Source organism: Gavia stellata, chromosome 19 (genome assembly GCF_030936135.1).
Source record: "Gavia stellata isolate bGavSte3 chromosome 19, bGavSte3.hap2, whole genome shotgun sequence".
NCBI lineage: Eukaryota > Metazoa > Chordata > Aves > Gaviiformes > Gaviidae > Gavia > Gavia stellata.
The window spans coordinates 13,887,929-13,903,454 of NC_082612.1; the positions used below are offsets into that span (position 1 = coordinate 13,887,929).

The window sequence follows — 15,526 nt, forward strand, 5'->3', positions numbered from 1 at the left end:
AAGAAAAGGCTTTAGACCAACTATTTCTAATACAATAGGCAAGCAGAATTAAAATTGAGATACAAACCTTGGAGCTGTCACCATACATCCTGATCCAAAACCAGGAGGCAGATGAACATGTCTTTTTGTTTTGCAATTAATTTTAAATAATGTGATGGGCTCTGACCTGGTAAAGCTCCTACTCCTCCTATTGGTAGATCCCCAAATTCCACAGGCTGAAGGAATGACAAATTTTGCTGTATTTCTCCAGGCATTACAGTGTGAGTCACAGGTAAACCATGCTCAGAAGGAAGTACTCCTTGTAGGTGGTGTGGAAACAGCTAATTTGGTAAAAAGCTGTACACTACATCTATCAACCAATAAGTCTATTAGTGTACTATTCTATCAGAATTCCTTACATGTTTGGGTGGCACATAACTTCTGTGAAGGCATCACCTACTTTGTGAACTTATTATTAACTTTAATTCTTTTTAAAAACTTTAAAACAACATTAAGAAAACTTATTCTCAAGCCTTTCCACAACACCAGTGTGCAGATCTTTACAGGGGCTGCACAACTGAGAATACCCAGCTGCCCTAGGAGGCAACAGGGCATTACTATAACCATTATTCAAATCAATTATTAATTCATTCCAAAGCATTCCCCAAGCCTGGCAGCTGCAACTCCAGAGGTTAGCATGGAATAGATGCGAGACAGGGATGCCAAGTCGCTCAAGCCAGCATGGCTTTAGCCTCTTGCTGAAAGAGTCTACAGATTCGTAACAATAAAATACTTGAGGCTGCTAAGACTGCTTGAAAGTCCTGGAATAAACCATCTCATTTCACACATGGTTCAAGCACCACTAAAAGCATTCACTTGTGCTTACTTCTTCTAGTGAAAACCAAAGGCACTCAGCACCCAAAACATCCTTCCTTTGCTCCCTAAGCCAAAATGCCAAACATGCTGTTGAAAGCTGACTGGATTCCTGCCCCAAGAAGGCGGGGGGGCAACCACTCTGTCTTTTTGTTGCAGTGCTAACTACACTGTGCGAACTAAGCCATGCAGTGGTTTGGGATCCAAAAGCATCAAGTCTTACATTATGAAAAAAAGGAAACAAACCCTCCAAGGAGGAGTAACTTCCAACCCAAAACTTCCCAGAGTAGCCCTGAGCACTCATCAGTAGAAGCACAGGAAAGAGCACTAGTTCAGAAAAACAGCCATTTAACAACATCTAAAGCATAACGCAACATCATTTCAGCCATTTCTTAAAACGATCAACCTCCAATACCGCATGGGAAGTCCAAGACGTGTCTGCAAAGACGTTCCATACTTTCCAGGAGAAAGAGGAGGAGTGAGTAGGATACCATATAAAGAGTTACTAAGCCTTTTTACCAGCCTCTTTTTGGTTGCCCGCATATCGTGCACTCGTGCTTACCTGACCAAGGGAAGGAAGTGTTGCATATGCCATGGGCTGATTCATCATTCCTTTCTGCTTCATGATGAGCATGCGTTTCTGTTCCTCGCTCAGGTGCGCCATCTGAGCTTGCATCTGCGGCTGCTGGGACTGCTGCTGCTGGATGTATGGCATCATGGGGTTCTTGCTGGGATTTGCCATTGGTGGGGTCATCCTCTGACTCAGCTCAGCATTGAAGTGGGTCAGAGGTTTGGTGTTGCCATAAGAAAGCATATTGGGCTGTTTGCTTAAGGAGTTCGTGCCCAGGTTATTTGGCTGCTGACTGATCATATTCATGTGGTTTTGAGGGAGGTAGTTATTAATTGTGGTCTTCTGCGGATTGTTTGCCATAGGAGGCACTATTGGGTTTTGGTTGTTAAAGGCTTGGGGATACATCATTGGACTATTTGGTTTGTCTGCGCTGAAGGGTCCGCCGTACGGACTAGACGGAGGGCCCACAGGTGACCAGCTTGAGGCTTGATTTGGATGCTGCTGCTTCTGCTGCATGAGCTTAGCTCTTTGCTGCTGCTGGGCTGCCATTTGCTTGAGCTGTTCAGCTGGAGACAAGTCAGCGCTTGGCATAGTCACAGGCCCAGGCCCTGATCCTGCCACAGTTGCTGCCGCTGGATTCATAAGATAGCCATTTCCAGACCGTGTCTGTGTCTGGCCTGGAGTGTGGGCCTGGCTGGGAGTCTGAGGTGACTGAACAACACAGTTCGCTGGTGAGCCGGCAGGGATTGGGGCTGGCGGGGCGCTGGACACAGAAGCTATGCTGGAGGCTGTGGAGACGTTTGAAAATGGAGGACCGGAAGAAGAAGGCCTCACCTGGGGAGACCCTAATGGGACATGAGCGAACGGAGAATGAGATGGATCGCTTTTCACGCTTGCACTCTCTTGAGTCTCTGTGGCAGGCCTGGGAAATTCCGGCTCCTTCTTCTCTTCAAAGTCTTCGTTGAACAAATCTTGTATATCATCTTCCGGAACAGTGTTCGCTAGTTCATCTATTAGCTCCTGCCACTCTTGATCGTTCAGGTTAATGTCTGAGAAGAGCTTGTTCTGATTTGAAAGAGATGTTTCAGAAGTGTCTATGCAGCTGGGGTCATCCAAAGGCTCTTGCTTTAGCTCCTTGTTCTGCAGGATGTTAAAACTATCGTCTAGCTCGTTGCAACCATTAACGGGGAGCTTTATCTCAGAAAGCCCACCGTTTTTACCCAAGTCTTCTAGACCACTACCGTGAGTTCCACTGTTCTGCAGGGGCAGGGGAGCTTTCATGTCAAGCTGGTGAAGAGGAGAAACAGCGGGCAAAGGCAAATTATTGGGCAAGCTGTTGATTGCCTCGATGCCTGGTACATCCTTCCGTATCCGCTTGCTGGTTGGAGAAAAGCTCCCATCACAAACTCCATTCTGCTGTTCTCCATTGAGGGGTGAACGTGCGCCTTCCAACTTCCTTTTGACCGTCTCTTGAAGCTTAAAGAAAAATAAGAGAAAAAAAAATTTAACCAGTTGCAGAGACAAAAAAAGTGCTGATGAGCCTTGTGACAGATACTCCCCATCAAGCCTACTAGTGACAATAAGTTTTAAAAACTATGATTAGGAAGTTTCTTTGATTTCATTCTTATGCCTTGATTGATTTGAGAAGACGGTCTAAAACAAACAAACGAAACGCCAAAAAAACCCAAAACCAAACCTGCCCCTGACGAGGCAGAACTGTAAAATATGTCTGTGCTCTCCAAGCTACCAGAATTTTATGGAGCAATTTGACTAATTCAACTTTTTGCTGCCTAACACAGTGATGAGACTTAAACAGTGCCTAGCACAGTGAGGAGTGGAATTACTAAAATTTACTATTTACTCTGAAAATCTTTTTCTTGGAAGTTTCTAGAAACTTCTTGAAAAATATCCACAATACAATTGATTGACTGCTTGTGTTGAAACATGTGTTGTCGACACTACAATTTTTTGAGAAAATTCATTAACATCGTTTCATTTCATTAGCCCTCTGTTCTTGGCTACAAAACATATTGAGAATCAGTTTTAAGTGAGAAAAAAATATATCCACCCTAAAAAATAGAAGGCAGTTTGCACAATGTTATCTCAATCAAATAACAAAAAAAAAAGGAAATAACCTGTGTGCTAGGAGCTAACGTAAAAGATAAATAACTAACAGAAATGATAGCAAGACAAGTCTCCAGGAAAGCAATTAAATTAGAATATAAGAATGTTACAAAAAAAAAACCCCAATAGTGTATTAACATAAGCTTTAACTCAGGTTAAAAGAAGCACAGCAAAGCACTGTAACAACCTATAGTCCTCTCCTATCACACTAAACGTTAAGTCCTCCACTTATGTACCAGGCTAAAAAAAGCATCCCTCTTTGGCTAAGGCAAAAAACAATAGTGGGGAGGGGAGGAAGCAAAGAGGTCACAGCTCTAGCGAATGTCTTCAGGACACACTTGCATCCTTGATACTAGAACAATAGAAGACAAAATACTGAAAGATTTTATCAATTTTTAAAGTACTTTTACTGGTATGAAAATCCCAGACATGCAGCTCCCACCCCTTCCCTAACCTAGAGGTCCTCAACCTTCTTTCTTCCCACAATCCAGATCCCATTTATTTCTCCCATCCCAGAGGACTAGTTCCCCTTTCATCCCATGTGTAAGACAGGCAAGCAAATCCATATCTCATCCCCATTTCAGAGGGAGTGGTTCTGAGAAGGCTGTGCCCTTCTCTCGCCCTTCAGGCCTGCGTGGCCTCTTCAGCACGCAACACAGAAGGATGTGGAAAACGCACTCCTTGCTGCAGTCCCAGCTGAACATGTGTGGGACACTAAGCTATGTGTGGGTCCTCTGCAGAGATGTGACCTTTATGACAAAGCAGAAAGGCAAATCTATGAGACCTTAAGCAGACCATCAACTCCTTGATTTGTACTGGAGCAGAAGAGCTTTTTTTATGTGGGAAAATGATTAACACATGGCTAAGAGTCACCAGTGGGTCCCTGTTGGCCTACGTGCCCGAGACTTTGCTGCCTGTTCCCCCTGCGCAAAGCCAGTGCGTGCCAAGCTTCCCAAAGGCTGAAATTCCTTCTCCTCTTGGCTTCTGTGGCGCCGCAGAGAGATGGGCTGTTCTGCGACAGCAGCCTCTGCCACACGGACCGCTGCTCGGCCGTGCTCTTCCTCCAGTGCAAGATACCTGCACAGCTCCACAGGAGCTGTCCTTAACCCGAGTCTTTCCCCACCAAAGGTTTCTGGGGATCAGGGAAGAGCGAGGCCAGTGGTTTGCATGGAGAAGTTCCTCTCCCTGTGCCGCAGGCTGCGACGGGGAACCAGCCTGCGGCAAGGTGGGGGTCAGGAAGGTTGTGAGCATGTTTTGGGCCTCCCCCCTGCCTGTGTGGAGTCCCCATCAGGGAGCTCCCACTCCTCTCCCCTTGCCCGACCACAACAGCTCTTGCTCCCATGAGCTCCACAGACACCTGGGTCCTGCACGTGGCAGCAGCTGCAGGTGGGCATGCACGCCGTGCCGGTGGTCTCTTTGATTAAAACTCCGCACAGTCACGTTAATCAGCCACGGTCTGCCGGAGCACACCGGGCTGCAGAGCACAGAGCCCCGCAGCAGAGCCATCACCTTCTCATCTCTCCATGCCACGGCAGCAGCGAGCTCTAGCAAGAGGTGCTTGCCCAGGATGGTAATTGCCTCATCTGTGCCATTTAACAGCAATGTGGAAGGTAAATCAACACCCAGGCCTAGTGTGAAGGAGAAAAATCAGATCCCACAAGGAGGCTTATGATATGGCTCTCACCTCTGCTGATTCCCTCCCCTAAAAACCTATGTTAAGCTGAACACCGCTGTATGGCATTACAGCTCCCTGCTGCTTTGTGACCGGTGTAACTGGTGTGCGGCTGTAGATTATAGCTGAGCCACTGAGTTTGTTTCACTGATCTTTATACAACCCTAGTTCAGACCCCGGAGACGAGGAAAGGACGATACAGATGTGGTAATGGCACCACTTCACAAGCACAGGAGCACAGTCGCTTCCAAGTTTCCTTTCTTCAGAGGAAGAAAAGAAAGAGCACAATCTGGCTTCAAGTGCAGGTGGTCAGTAACACAGTTGATACAATGGCTTAAAATAGGATACTTAAATGTTGTCCCTAATGGGCCACTCACACAATTTACAGCTGAAATCACCCATTTCAGCTCCTAAGCCATCTCACTACAAAGTCACTATCCCTCTTTGCCTTCCACATCAGAAAACCAGTCACCGAATGGCAAGTGACTCAGACCAAGTTCAACGGGCACGCAGATGCAAAAACAGGGTTCGAAGAAATGTCCAAAACTTGCGATGGCCCTTTGCCCTGAGTTTGTATTGGCCAAATGCTGGACTAAAGTAAGAACAGACATACCAAAGGACCTGGTGACAGGCTTCTAGTTGTGAAGAAAAGTTCATATAAGGAAGAGATGGGAACAAAATTAATTTGTCTTAATGACAAGTCAGGGATTAGTGAGAGCGATTATCTCCTGAGAAATACAAGAGAACTAACGCCACACATTTCACAACAGTTTAAAGGCATCCCTTACGGAATATCGGTCAGAGTGACACACTTTCAGGTTTCACATCATTTACTAATTTATCCTGAATCATTAACTTATTTGCACATGAATGTTTACCAAAAGAATCAAAACTATCTAGTGGCAAATAACCAGCCCTAAAAATATCAGCCCCTAAAGATTTCATCATGTGCTGAAACTTGGATGTCCCCCTGTACAAATACACAGTGACTTCAGCAAAAGTAAAAGCAGGCCCAGTATATAAATACTAATAATCGTGTTTATCATGCATTACAACAAAAAGCAGCTTTAACATGGAAACGATTTTCCATCAAATATCAAATGCACAGAAATCGTGCCTTGTCGCAAATGAAAACAAAATTAAGCCTATTTTATGTTTATGGCTCCATATTATTCCACTTCAGAGGTTTTAGGATTTGGGGAGTTAACAGGCACTAGAAAAAAACTAATCTTTTTATTTTCTCTGTTTGCTCATTGAACAACTGTAGCTCGACAGAAACATAACACGAAAGGTTTATTTGAAGGCAACATGCTGGATACAACCTTTGCGGGTGGGGAAGCACCTTGGTTCCGGCATTTTGGAGGGGTTGGGAGCCATAACAATAGATGCATCTCTTCTTTTTGGGGTACAATACAGAAATATTCTTATCAAATTATTTCAATGCAAACATTTATTTTCATATCTTGATTTCATTCCCAATCACCATGTCAACTACTGGATGGCTTGAATATCATACACTGATCATATACTGGCAAACAGTTTACCACCAGCAGGACTCCTCAGTGTCTTAGACTAAAATCCTAGCAGTTCCCCTTCCCTCTGTAAAAACAATGTCTGAAGTAAAATATTCTCCTGTAAAGTGTCTTCTCTCTCATTCTAAGAAGTAGTGTATAGCTTGTGCATGTGATTTACAGTATGCATCGTTAAGATATTAGAACAGCTTAGAGATTTATGTCTAGGAGCAGAAGACTCTTGCTGCATAAAATAAAAAGGAAAATATTAAAATAAAACAAAAATATTCAAATAAAACCCTTGCCAGTTTCATAGGCCTTTAGCTTTATTCACACAAAATACTTGGCCAATGGACCTGCATTTCACAGCAGGTTTCTACCCCAAAGCAGAAGAGAGGGAAGCAGGACTCGCTATTCTTTATATGCCTTTTGGAGAAACTCTAGTTGCAGAGCAAGAAAAGGTCAAACTTTGGCGGGTTGACTTTTTAAATTCCTCTCGACTGGGGGAGAGGTGGAGGGGGACGGAGGCTGTGCACGCAAACACGCAGACTCGAATGCCCTAATCCAACCCGCCCTGAAATTTTCGGCAGAGCTGCTCGGACATGCCACGACAGACCCAATACATAAACGAGAGCGTTGAGGCTGTCGGCAGGGCTTTCATCTGCGGGGAGAAGCTGCTCCGCTTCATCCCACCAGCAGCAGTTCATTTTTCAAAAGAAATGAGACCGAGGTGCTGTTGTTATAGCAACAGCCGAGCCGCTCGCCAGCCCATCCTCCACCGCCGCGCTGCCTTTGGTGGGCGGCTCTTCCAGTCATCCACGGGGAGTGACCAGGGCTGTGGCAGCAGCCTAGTCCTTTCACTGCTCTCTAATTAAAAAAAAAAAAAAAGAAAGAAAAAAAGAAAAGAGGGGCAGGGAAGCCAAGAGGCTGAATTCTCTTTCTGCCTGTAGAGGCTGAGCACGGTTCGCAGGGTCTAACACAGGTCCACTTCCACTCGGTGGCCGGATGATCTGTGAGCCCACAGACAAGAGGGCTGGGGTCACCTGGACAGATGCTTTCACGCACCAGCTACATAGCAGACATGTTGCCACTGACTTTTCTCTTGTTAAGGCAGCTCCAGCCACTTCAATACAAAGCAAGGGAGACCACTGAGAGGTCCGGCACGCTCCTTCCCCAGCTGTGCTGGGACACACCTTGCTCCGTAGCTATCTTTGCTCTCCATGGGAAAGCAGAGAAACCAGCCAAAGCCCAAAGTCCATTTTCCTCAGAGACGCACGTTTACACAAAGCAAGGGTTATCATATTCTCCACACTGCTCTTCTGTGACTCCTTCTGTTAAAAATAAAAATTGATCTTTTCCATTCCTCACATTGAATCACGGTACGGCCCACCAGCCACCCGTGTTCAAACGGGCCTCAGTTCCCTTCCAGGGCAATGACTCAGTCTTGGCCCTTTCTGCAGGACTTCTACTCTCCCTCTCATCAGCCTGTCTGGCTTAGCACCTCTTCTTCCTGGTGTTCCTGAGCTTGTCCCACCTTTCTTCTCCCTTCCTCTCCTTGAACTTCTCCAGAGAGATCTTGACACACACCCCCACCTCTGACAGGGAGTGCTCACCACGAGCTCTGCCAACCACCACCCAATTCAGCCATCTCCAGCCTCCATCCTGACAACTGAGTCAAGTTCGCTCCTTAACTTTTTGTGCTGCGCTCAGCTCCTATCAACAACTTAGCGAGTGTCCCAGGGGTTGCTGCGAAGCGACACTAAGCAATTTGATTTGATGCAACAGCTCTCCTAAGCAAAGACCTGATCTGAGATCAATAAGGAATAATCAGTAATGCCATTTGCATGCCAGCAATTCAGCTTCAACATCTGAAAGGAATCCTCGTTTCTTGCACATCCTTCCTTGCTGTACCACTTCCGCGATGGCCATTAAAGAGACAACAGTGCCCAAGGGCGCCACTGCCTGAGGTACAGCCACATCTTGTGACCCGTGTCTGAAGTCCATCAGCTCCACGGTGGCCTCTTAATGACACTTGCTGCAGGTGTCACGCAGAGATGGTGGGGAGCACAGGACAGCCTTTCAAAAGCTGCGTTGGAGCTGAACTCAGACAAGTGGCCAAGCAAAGCGGAGGTGGGTTACATACCGCTGCTTCCAACAAATGAAAGTATTTCATGCATCAAACCACTCCCCTACTACTCGAATTTCTTCACACTGCTGAAAGCACTGCACCAATGCCTGCTAACTCACAGGATGAAGCCTGACGTAGCAAATTGATTTTGGATCGCAATTGCTCACTTAAAGCACATGCTGTGCTCTTCCATGCTGGGCCTGCCTGCCTGGTTCTTGTTGGCCAGGGCAATGTTTCAAATACGCAGGAAATTCACATTGTGAAATCTGTTTGAAGTTGGTAAAATCTTGATCTGCCAACCTAGCCAGTAACCTGTTCAACGCTGCAGGCTCACAGAGTAACCTCTGCCTCATGAAGGAGGTCAAACCTTTGCCTGTTACCCAAGCTGCTACGGGCTGCTGGGGACCCTGTCATCACCCTTGTTTTTACAAAGTCATCGGAAGAACAAACCGACTCCCGTTAACGATGAGAAGTACAAGATGCTCAGGGCACCGGTTAAACCTGAAAGAGCTAACGGTGAGGAAAGTGATCCACTTCCTCACATTTTAGCCGGGCTGGCTGGACAGGAAGGGTTGTTGTCTCAAGCTGTGAGAGTACCGGCTGTCTGGATGCAAAGCAGGCAGCGCAGGGGTGCGCAGGCAATGGATGCAATTAATTTTCTCATTACAAAATTACTGGAAAGTTTAACTGGACTTTAAAGCACGAATTATTTCATGGATGAAATGCTGTCATCATTGTCCACCAGGCTTCCTGTGCAAGTGTATGATCTACGTGGCTTCCTCCTCTTCAGGTCCACCCAATTTAATCCCCCTTTAGCCCAATAGGGTGAACACTGGCAAAGCTGTAACCTCATGACTTAGGGGGTGCCAGCATTCTTCTGTCTGTGCAAAAGTCTTAATGAAGGTGCTAAGACCCTGAGAGCTAAACTACTTAGCTGGCAGTGCCTACTCCTGTCTCTCACATGGAAAAGCTGAGCTACGCTCTCCCTGCAACTGTCCTCACAGACGGCAGGAGCTAAATTTTCAAAGCGTGTTATGAGGATTTAGTCAGGCAGCCTCTAATTGACTTGTCTGGGAGTTGTGCTGATAAATCTTCACCCTTTGAAAACACTGCCAATCTGCTTTGTATCTGGACAGGAGAGGAAACTAATGATAAAAAGCAGACACTGCAAATTATTAAAGCTGTACCTCCTGAAAAACTCCTGCAAATCAGGGTAGAAAAGAAATGCAGGAACCTCTTGTGTTTTAAACTAAAAAGCAGCAAAGCAACATATCCAGTGTTGTTGCACATGCACCATAGCTACTCATTCACTACTCACTAGGTCTATAAACTGCATATGCGACACTAGAAATGGTCTCCTGGGGAAAATCTTGCCCTAATTCATCCTTGGATAGACACAAGTTGTAGCAAGATAGTGAAGTGCACTGGTGCCACCCTGCCTGCCTAGCGAAAGGGCATTTGGGACAGGAAAGCATTCTTGTGTTCTGCAAAGGAGCAGCAGCTCTCTGACACAGCCTCTTGCTTTCCTTCATCATTAAGGCACCAGTACAGTATGAGCTCTGTTTATGACTTCAGAACCAACAGACTAAAATCTTGTCTAACTGCTGTAAGGGAAAAGCCCTTCCTATGCTTAGACCAAGCAAGCTACCTTCCAGCTGCATGTGAAGTACTGCCATGGCACAATCTACATCCATAATATAATACTCCAGAATATTCTTGGAGAAACTCCGAAGGAGCCAGAAGAGACAAGGGATGGTGGAGGCATGACAGTGCTCCCCCGATCACACTGTTGGTTTCCATGGACGATGAGCTTCTAGTCAATCTCTTATTACCAAAGCCTGTCTAGTTTATGATCTCTAGATGACCGATAGCAAGCTGTCAGAAGGCTGAACTCAGAAACACTACGGTTGTCTCCCATTCATTTCACTGGTGTTAACTCCCCACAAACACCACTTCATGTCAACATGGATATTTATTTCACAGTTGCATGAAGTAGCATCTTCCAGTTCCTCAAATCAATGTGGGGTAAGTAATTTCAGGGATTCTTCCACACGACTAAGTTCAAGTTCATGCTATTTGAAGTGAAGGGTTTGATACAATCAGAAAAGGAAGGAGCCAGGTAGTCTATACACTGTACCTGTTCAAGCCCACATATTTCAGTTACCCCTCTTAGGGTAACATCATCATAAATGAAACTTCCATTTGAAAATAATTTAAAGGTCAGAATTAACACAATTCCACAACTAACACATAAAAAAAGAAAAATCTTGTGAATCTACAACAGGACAAGTTATACCGTGCTGCAAACAAAATGGTGAATTTATCCCACAGCTTGTCTCCATAAACCTGCCTCCTCTTCCCTAGCTGTCCCCTGTGCCTGACTGCGGATCTTGTCTGAGGACGTAGGTGACCTGAAGATTTCCTTGCAAGGACAAATACTTTTAAGGGAGTGTAGGTTATCTAAGTACAGGTTAAACAATTAACAGTGCAGTAGGCATTGGAAAGGAGACCCAAGCATGGGGGGAAGGGGGAAGGAAATAAATCTTTTGCATGCTGATTAATTAATACTCGTATTTTCTGAAGTCCTAATTCTCATTATGCTCCTGAGCCTTGTCTTTTGAGGAAAGGAAAATAAAAAAACCTGGGACACATGAGTTTGAAAGTAGAATAGTGCTAGACTATAGACCATAAAAAAAAAAAAAACCAAAAAAAAAAAAACAAACCACACAACTATCAGAAAATTCTAAAACAGAAAAGATATCTGAAACATCCAAAATGGATCTGTGTCTTTCCTTCATCCAAACGTTCCCTGATCGACACAATCAGCTTGATCCATCTCCAGGAAAGACGAGCAATGCTAGAACTGCTTGTTTGCCTCGCCTTTGCACATCTATTTAAAAGAATGCATGCGGCAGCAGTTTTGTAAGACTCCTGTACAAAACCCATAGCTCAATCATGAGAGGTGCTGAGGCCCACAGATCCCGTTAAGTTCACTTAGGGGTCCATTGATAAGATTACTTCCTCTGCACCAAAATTTCTTCAGAGATGGACGCAATGTCTGGTGGAACAACTCTTCTTTACATTCCTTTTGTGCTTTTAATACAAGTTACAGCCAGCACTATAAAAAATATTGCAGGATCCTTGAAGATCTGTGAAGACTAAAGGAGTCAAGGGATTGTAAAGGATGCCCCAGACATGTTCTGAATGATTCTGGGCACAGTTTGAGAGCTATTTGCCATGGACTAAATGCCAGACAGTACTGAACAGCAGTTTTGCCCTAAATATGGCCAAGCAAACCATACAAACTTTACTTCTTTGTTGCCTCAGCATCTTCACCTCAAGCTGACCCTGGGTCTCACACAGGCATGCAACAACAACTAATGGAAAAGTATGTGTCTGGTCTCCCAGATCCCAGCGATTATCAGCGTCACAGAGTCCCAAGGCTGGACCTGCTGTGTGGGGTGAACAGCAAATGTAGTATTTAAGTCTACTGACAAAGTGTAAGGAAGAAGAAAAGAGATTTGAAGCAAATCAAGGCTCTGACTCAGCCAAATATTTAAGCACATACCCTGAGTACTCTAAGCAACCTAAAATACAGAGAATGATTTATGCAATGAACAACTTCATCAGACCAAGGCCTTTGCTCAGGTCTTACCTTCCTTATTTCATCTACAGCAGCTGTCTCCACCCCAGGATAAACCTCTTCCACTCTCCCGTTGCTACTCTGAATATACATACACAGTGTAATTGATTTCCATATGTGCACCTGCCTTCATGCTTCCCCAAAGGACAGATCCTAAAAAGGATGCACTCTGTTGCAATCTGGTGAATCTCTTCACTCCCTGCGCATACCTGGAGCACCTAGGAAAGACAAGAGCCATGGGAAACCTGCCCAAGCAATTCATACTGTTTGCTGGCGGCTTTCACACCCTTCCAGTGGGCAGTGTGGACCGTTTCTCCCAGTGGCCCCAGTACTTTCCTCAACAGTGTGAATGCACATTTGCTTGTCACACGATAACGATGCCCAAGGTGGGCACAGATGCCAGTGTTGGGGAATGGGCTGCGAGGCACCTAGAAAAGATGGTTGCCAGGAGCAAATGCTAGCAGCACCTATAAATCACCTGGCCCAGAGCCCTCCTTCTGTCGACGTCTGAGTAACATCAAGAAACAAGGTGCCTGTGCTCAGTCGAAATGAACTACACTGACAGGCGGGGAAGGGCCCACCTCAGCAGCAACCAGAGCCTTGTGAATAGACGCCCCATGCTTGCCTGCTCTGCTCTCCTCCTAGAGCTGTTACGTGAAGTTTGCAGATACCTTATCACCAGGGTATCTTATCATTGAATGCTTTTGAAAAAACATTAGCTACTGTTAGGGGGAAACCACATCTCTACTTTCTTAAGCCATCTATGTATAAAGGTGCTCAGTTCTACTCAGAGCTTGTCTGAAGCAACACAGTGTCCCAGAGTATAGCAGCAGCAACCTGTCTGCAGGCAAATTCCCCAAGCTCCTAGCTGTTGGGTGGTTGAACTCATTGTAGCAATGGCAGGAAAAGTTTGCCAAAACCCCAAAGGTGTGTAAGGCTTCAGGATGTCTCCATGCAAACCGAAAAGATGACCAGAAGAAAGGTGGTCAGTGCTCTGCTAAACAGGTCAAATCCCCATTTAGTTGTGGCTGTGCACCAGAATACTATCAGACACTTTCATCTATTTGTGTATTTTCAAAACAGCCCTCCAAGGAAAGGAACTGCAACTCATAATGCTACATATGTCTGTACATGCCCATTGTGCACAACACAGGTTTTTTTACTTTTTCCTTTTGCTGGCAAAAAAGATTCCCTGCATTTTCCACGCATGTGCACGCATGCACATGTAGTTGCTGCCCATAATACTCACATGGGTTTTCATCTCGGCAATCTATGCCTACTAAGCGTATATTAGCAGCTAATCCAAATTAAATTTAGACTTCAAGTCCCATTCACCACTGAGAGTTTGTGCCTTTAACAGTGTCAAACACAAGGCGACAAAAAAGCATTTGCTATTGTTAGATGCTGTGGGTAAGACTGAGTCACTGGGAACGCTACAGTTCTTTCTTAAACACCGTGGAGGTATGAAGCACAAGACATTATAGTTTGCTGTTAGATAAGCCATAGAAGTGCACCATAAGCCAGCTGTGCATTCATATAATGGGCTTCCACTAATCTTATTTTCCTTCTTAAAAGACTTCTCATTCCCACCTTCTCCTGTTCTAGGAGTGATGAGCCACCTAGTACTAAGGCACTTTTTAATTTGTTAGTCTGGAGATAAAGTACTCTTGGGCTACTACCAGAATTATGTGGATTTTGGTCTCAGAGAAAAACAGAGGTGGGCTGAATCTAAAAAGAAAAAAACCCCACACAACTATTTGTGTGTCAAAAGAACCCCACAAACCATCACTTAGCACTTAAATGGTGTCTGTCATTCAAATGCAAACATATATTAAACCTCTGAATTTCACTTAAGACGACAGAGCAGGAGGCTTGCCTAAAGCTGTGTATGAAGTCAGTGGTAGGGTTAGAATTGGACTCAAATCTCCCAAATCCTGTGCCCAGCCAATGGGAATACAAAATACCTTCTATCTTCTCAGATCAATAGGTGGTTTTGCTTCTCTTTCTTTTCTTATTCAGGAAGAAGAAAGCGGGGGGGGGGGGAGCTATGAACAGGACAGAAAGAGCCTGGGAACTCCTGTAGGCACCGTAAGAAAGTTGCAGGCAAGAACAAGTTGATTCATTCCAGTCTTAAGGATGCAACTCATATCCCCTACACCAGGCAGAGATAGGAATGAGATAAATCATGCTCTAGAAGTATCTTTTTCTTTTCGCTGACCTTAAAGGGAGCCTTGGTAACTAGCTCAAAGAGAGGCATCCACATTCAGATGCCTGCATCTGGACCCTCCCCAAGCCACCAGCATTATTTGCCCAGTCACAATTAGGGCACTAATTACATGCTACTTTTGTTGACATCTGCGTTTAATAAAGATTTCTGTCTGTGGGTCGGGTCTTTCCCCCAGTTTCATTTCCAGAGGCTTCAGTTTTGTCCCACTAAACTCTAAAAAAAAAGCTTGAAATCTTTGTAGTTTGGCCTGTAATTATGATATTATGCTTGCTCTTGGAAAGAGTCTTACTTTCTTGTAGCGCCAAGGGAAAGAAGGTTGTGCAGCTCCAAGTTCTTGCTTAGTAACTTACATGCCTAATCACTTCTGGATTATTTAAAAGAGGCAAGGATAAGGGCAGGGGTAGCAGGAGGGGCTGTGAGTTTGAATTCCAGATAATAGTAATGTTATAGTCATGATGGTCTAAGCAAAGCCTGTAGAGAGGAAAAAGAAGTATTTTTAATTAGATCCACAGATAGCAGGGAAATATAGACAGGCTTTGGGGTAAGCAAGCACTTCTTCCTTCTTAAACAACAGTTGTAGCAGCATTAGTAACGACTTTAACAATGAGCAAGCATGCTCTAAGAAATGATGGAAAATCATGTAGATATCGGGCATATAGGATTGTGTGCAAATCTGCTGTGTGATAAAGCTTCCCACAGTACGAAAGTTTGTTTTTAAAGGAAATTACATGGGCAGCAGGTTGAGGTTTTCCTAGGGCTATTTACAATACTCCTTTATTTTCCTCCTTTCTTCTAAGC

At 44.9% G+C, this 15,526-nt stretch overlaps 1 protein-coding gene across 1 annotated transcript in view; it reads right to left on the reverse strand.

The window, feature by feature from the left end:
- MAML3 (mastermind like transcriptional coactivator 3) overlaps positions 1–15,526 on the reverse strand; it is a 244,594-nt gene that overhangs the window by 87,845 nt on the left and 141,223 nt on the right. Inside the window, exon 2 of the mRNA XM_059826935.1 lies at positions 1,415–2,899. Coding sequence (XP_059682918.1) covers positions 1,415–2,899 — 1,485 coding nt within the window. The remainder of the gene's footprint in view (positions 1–1,414; positions 2,900–15,526) is intronic.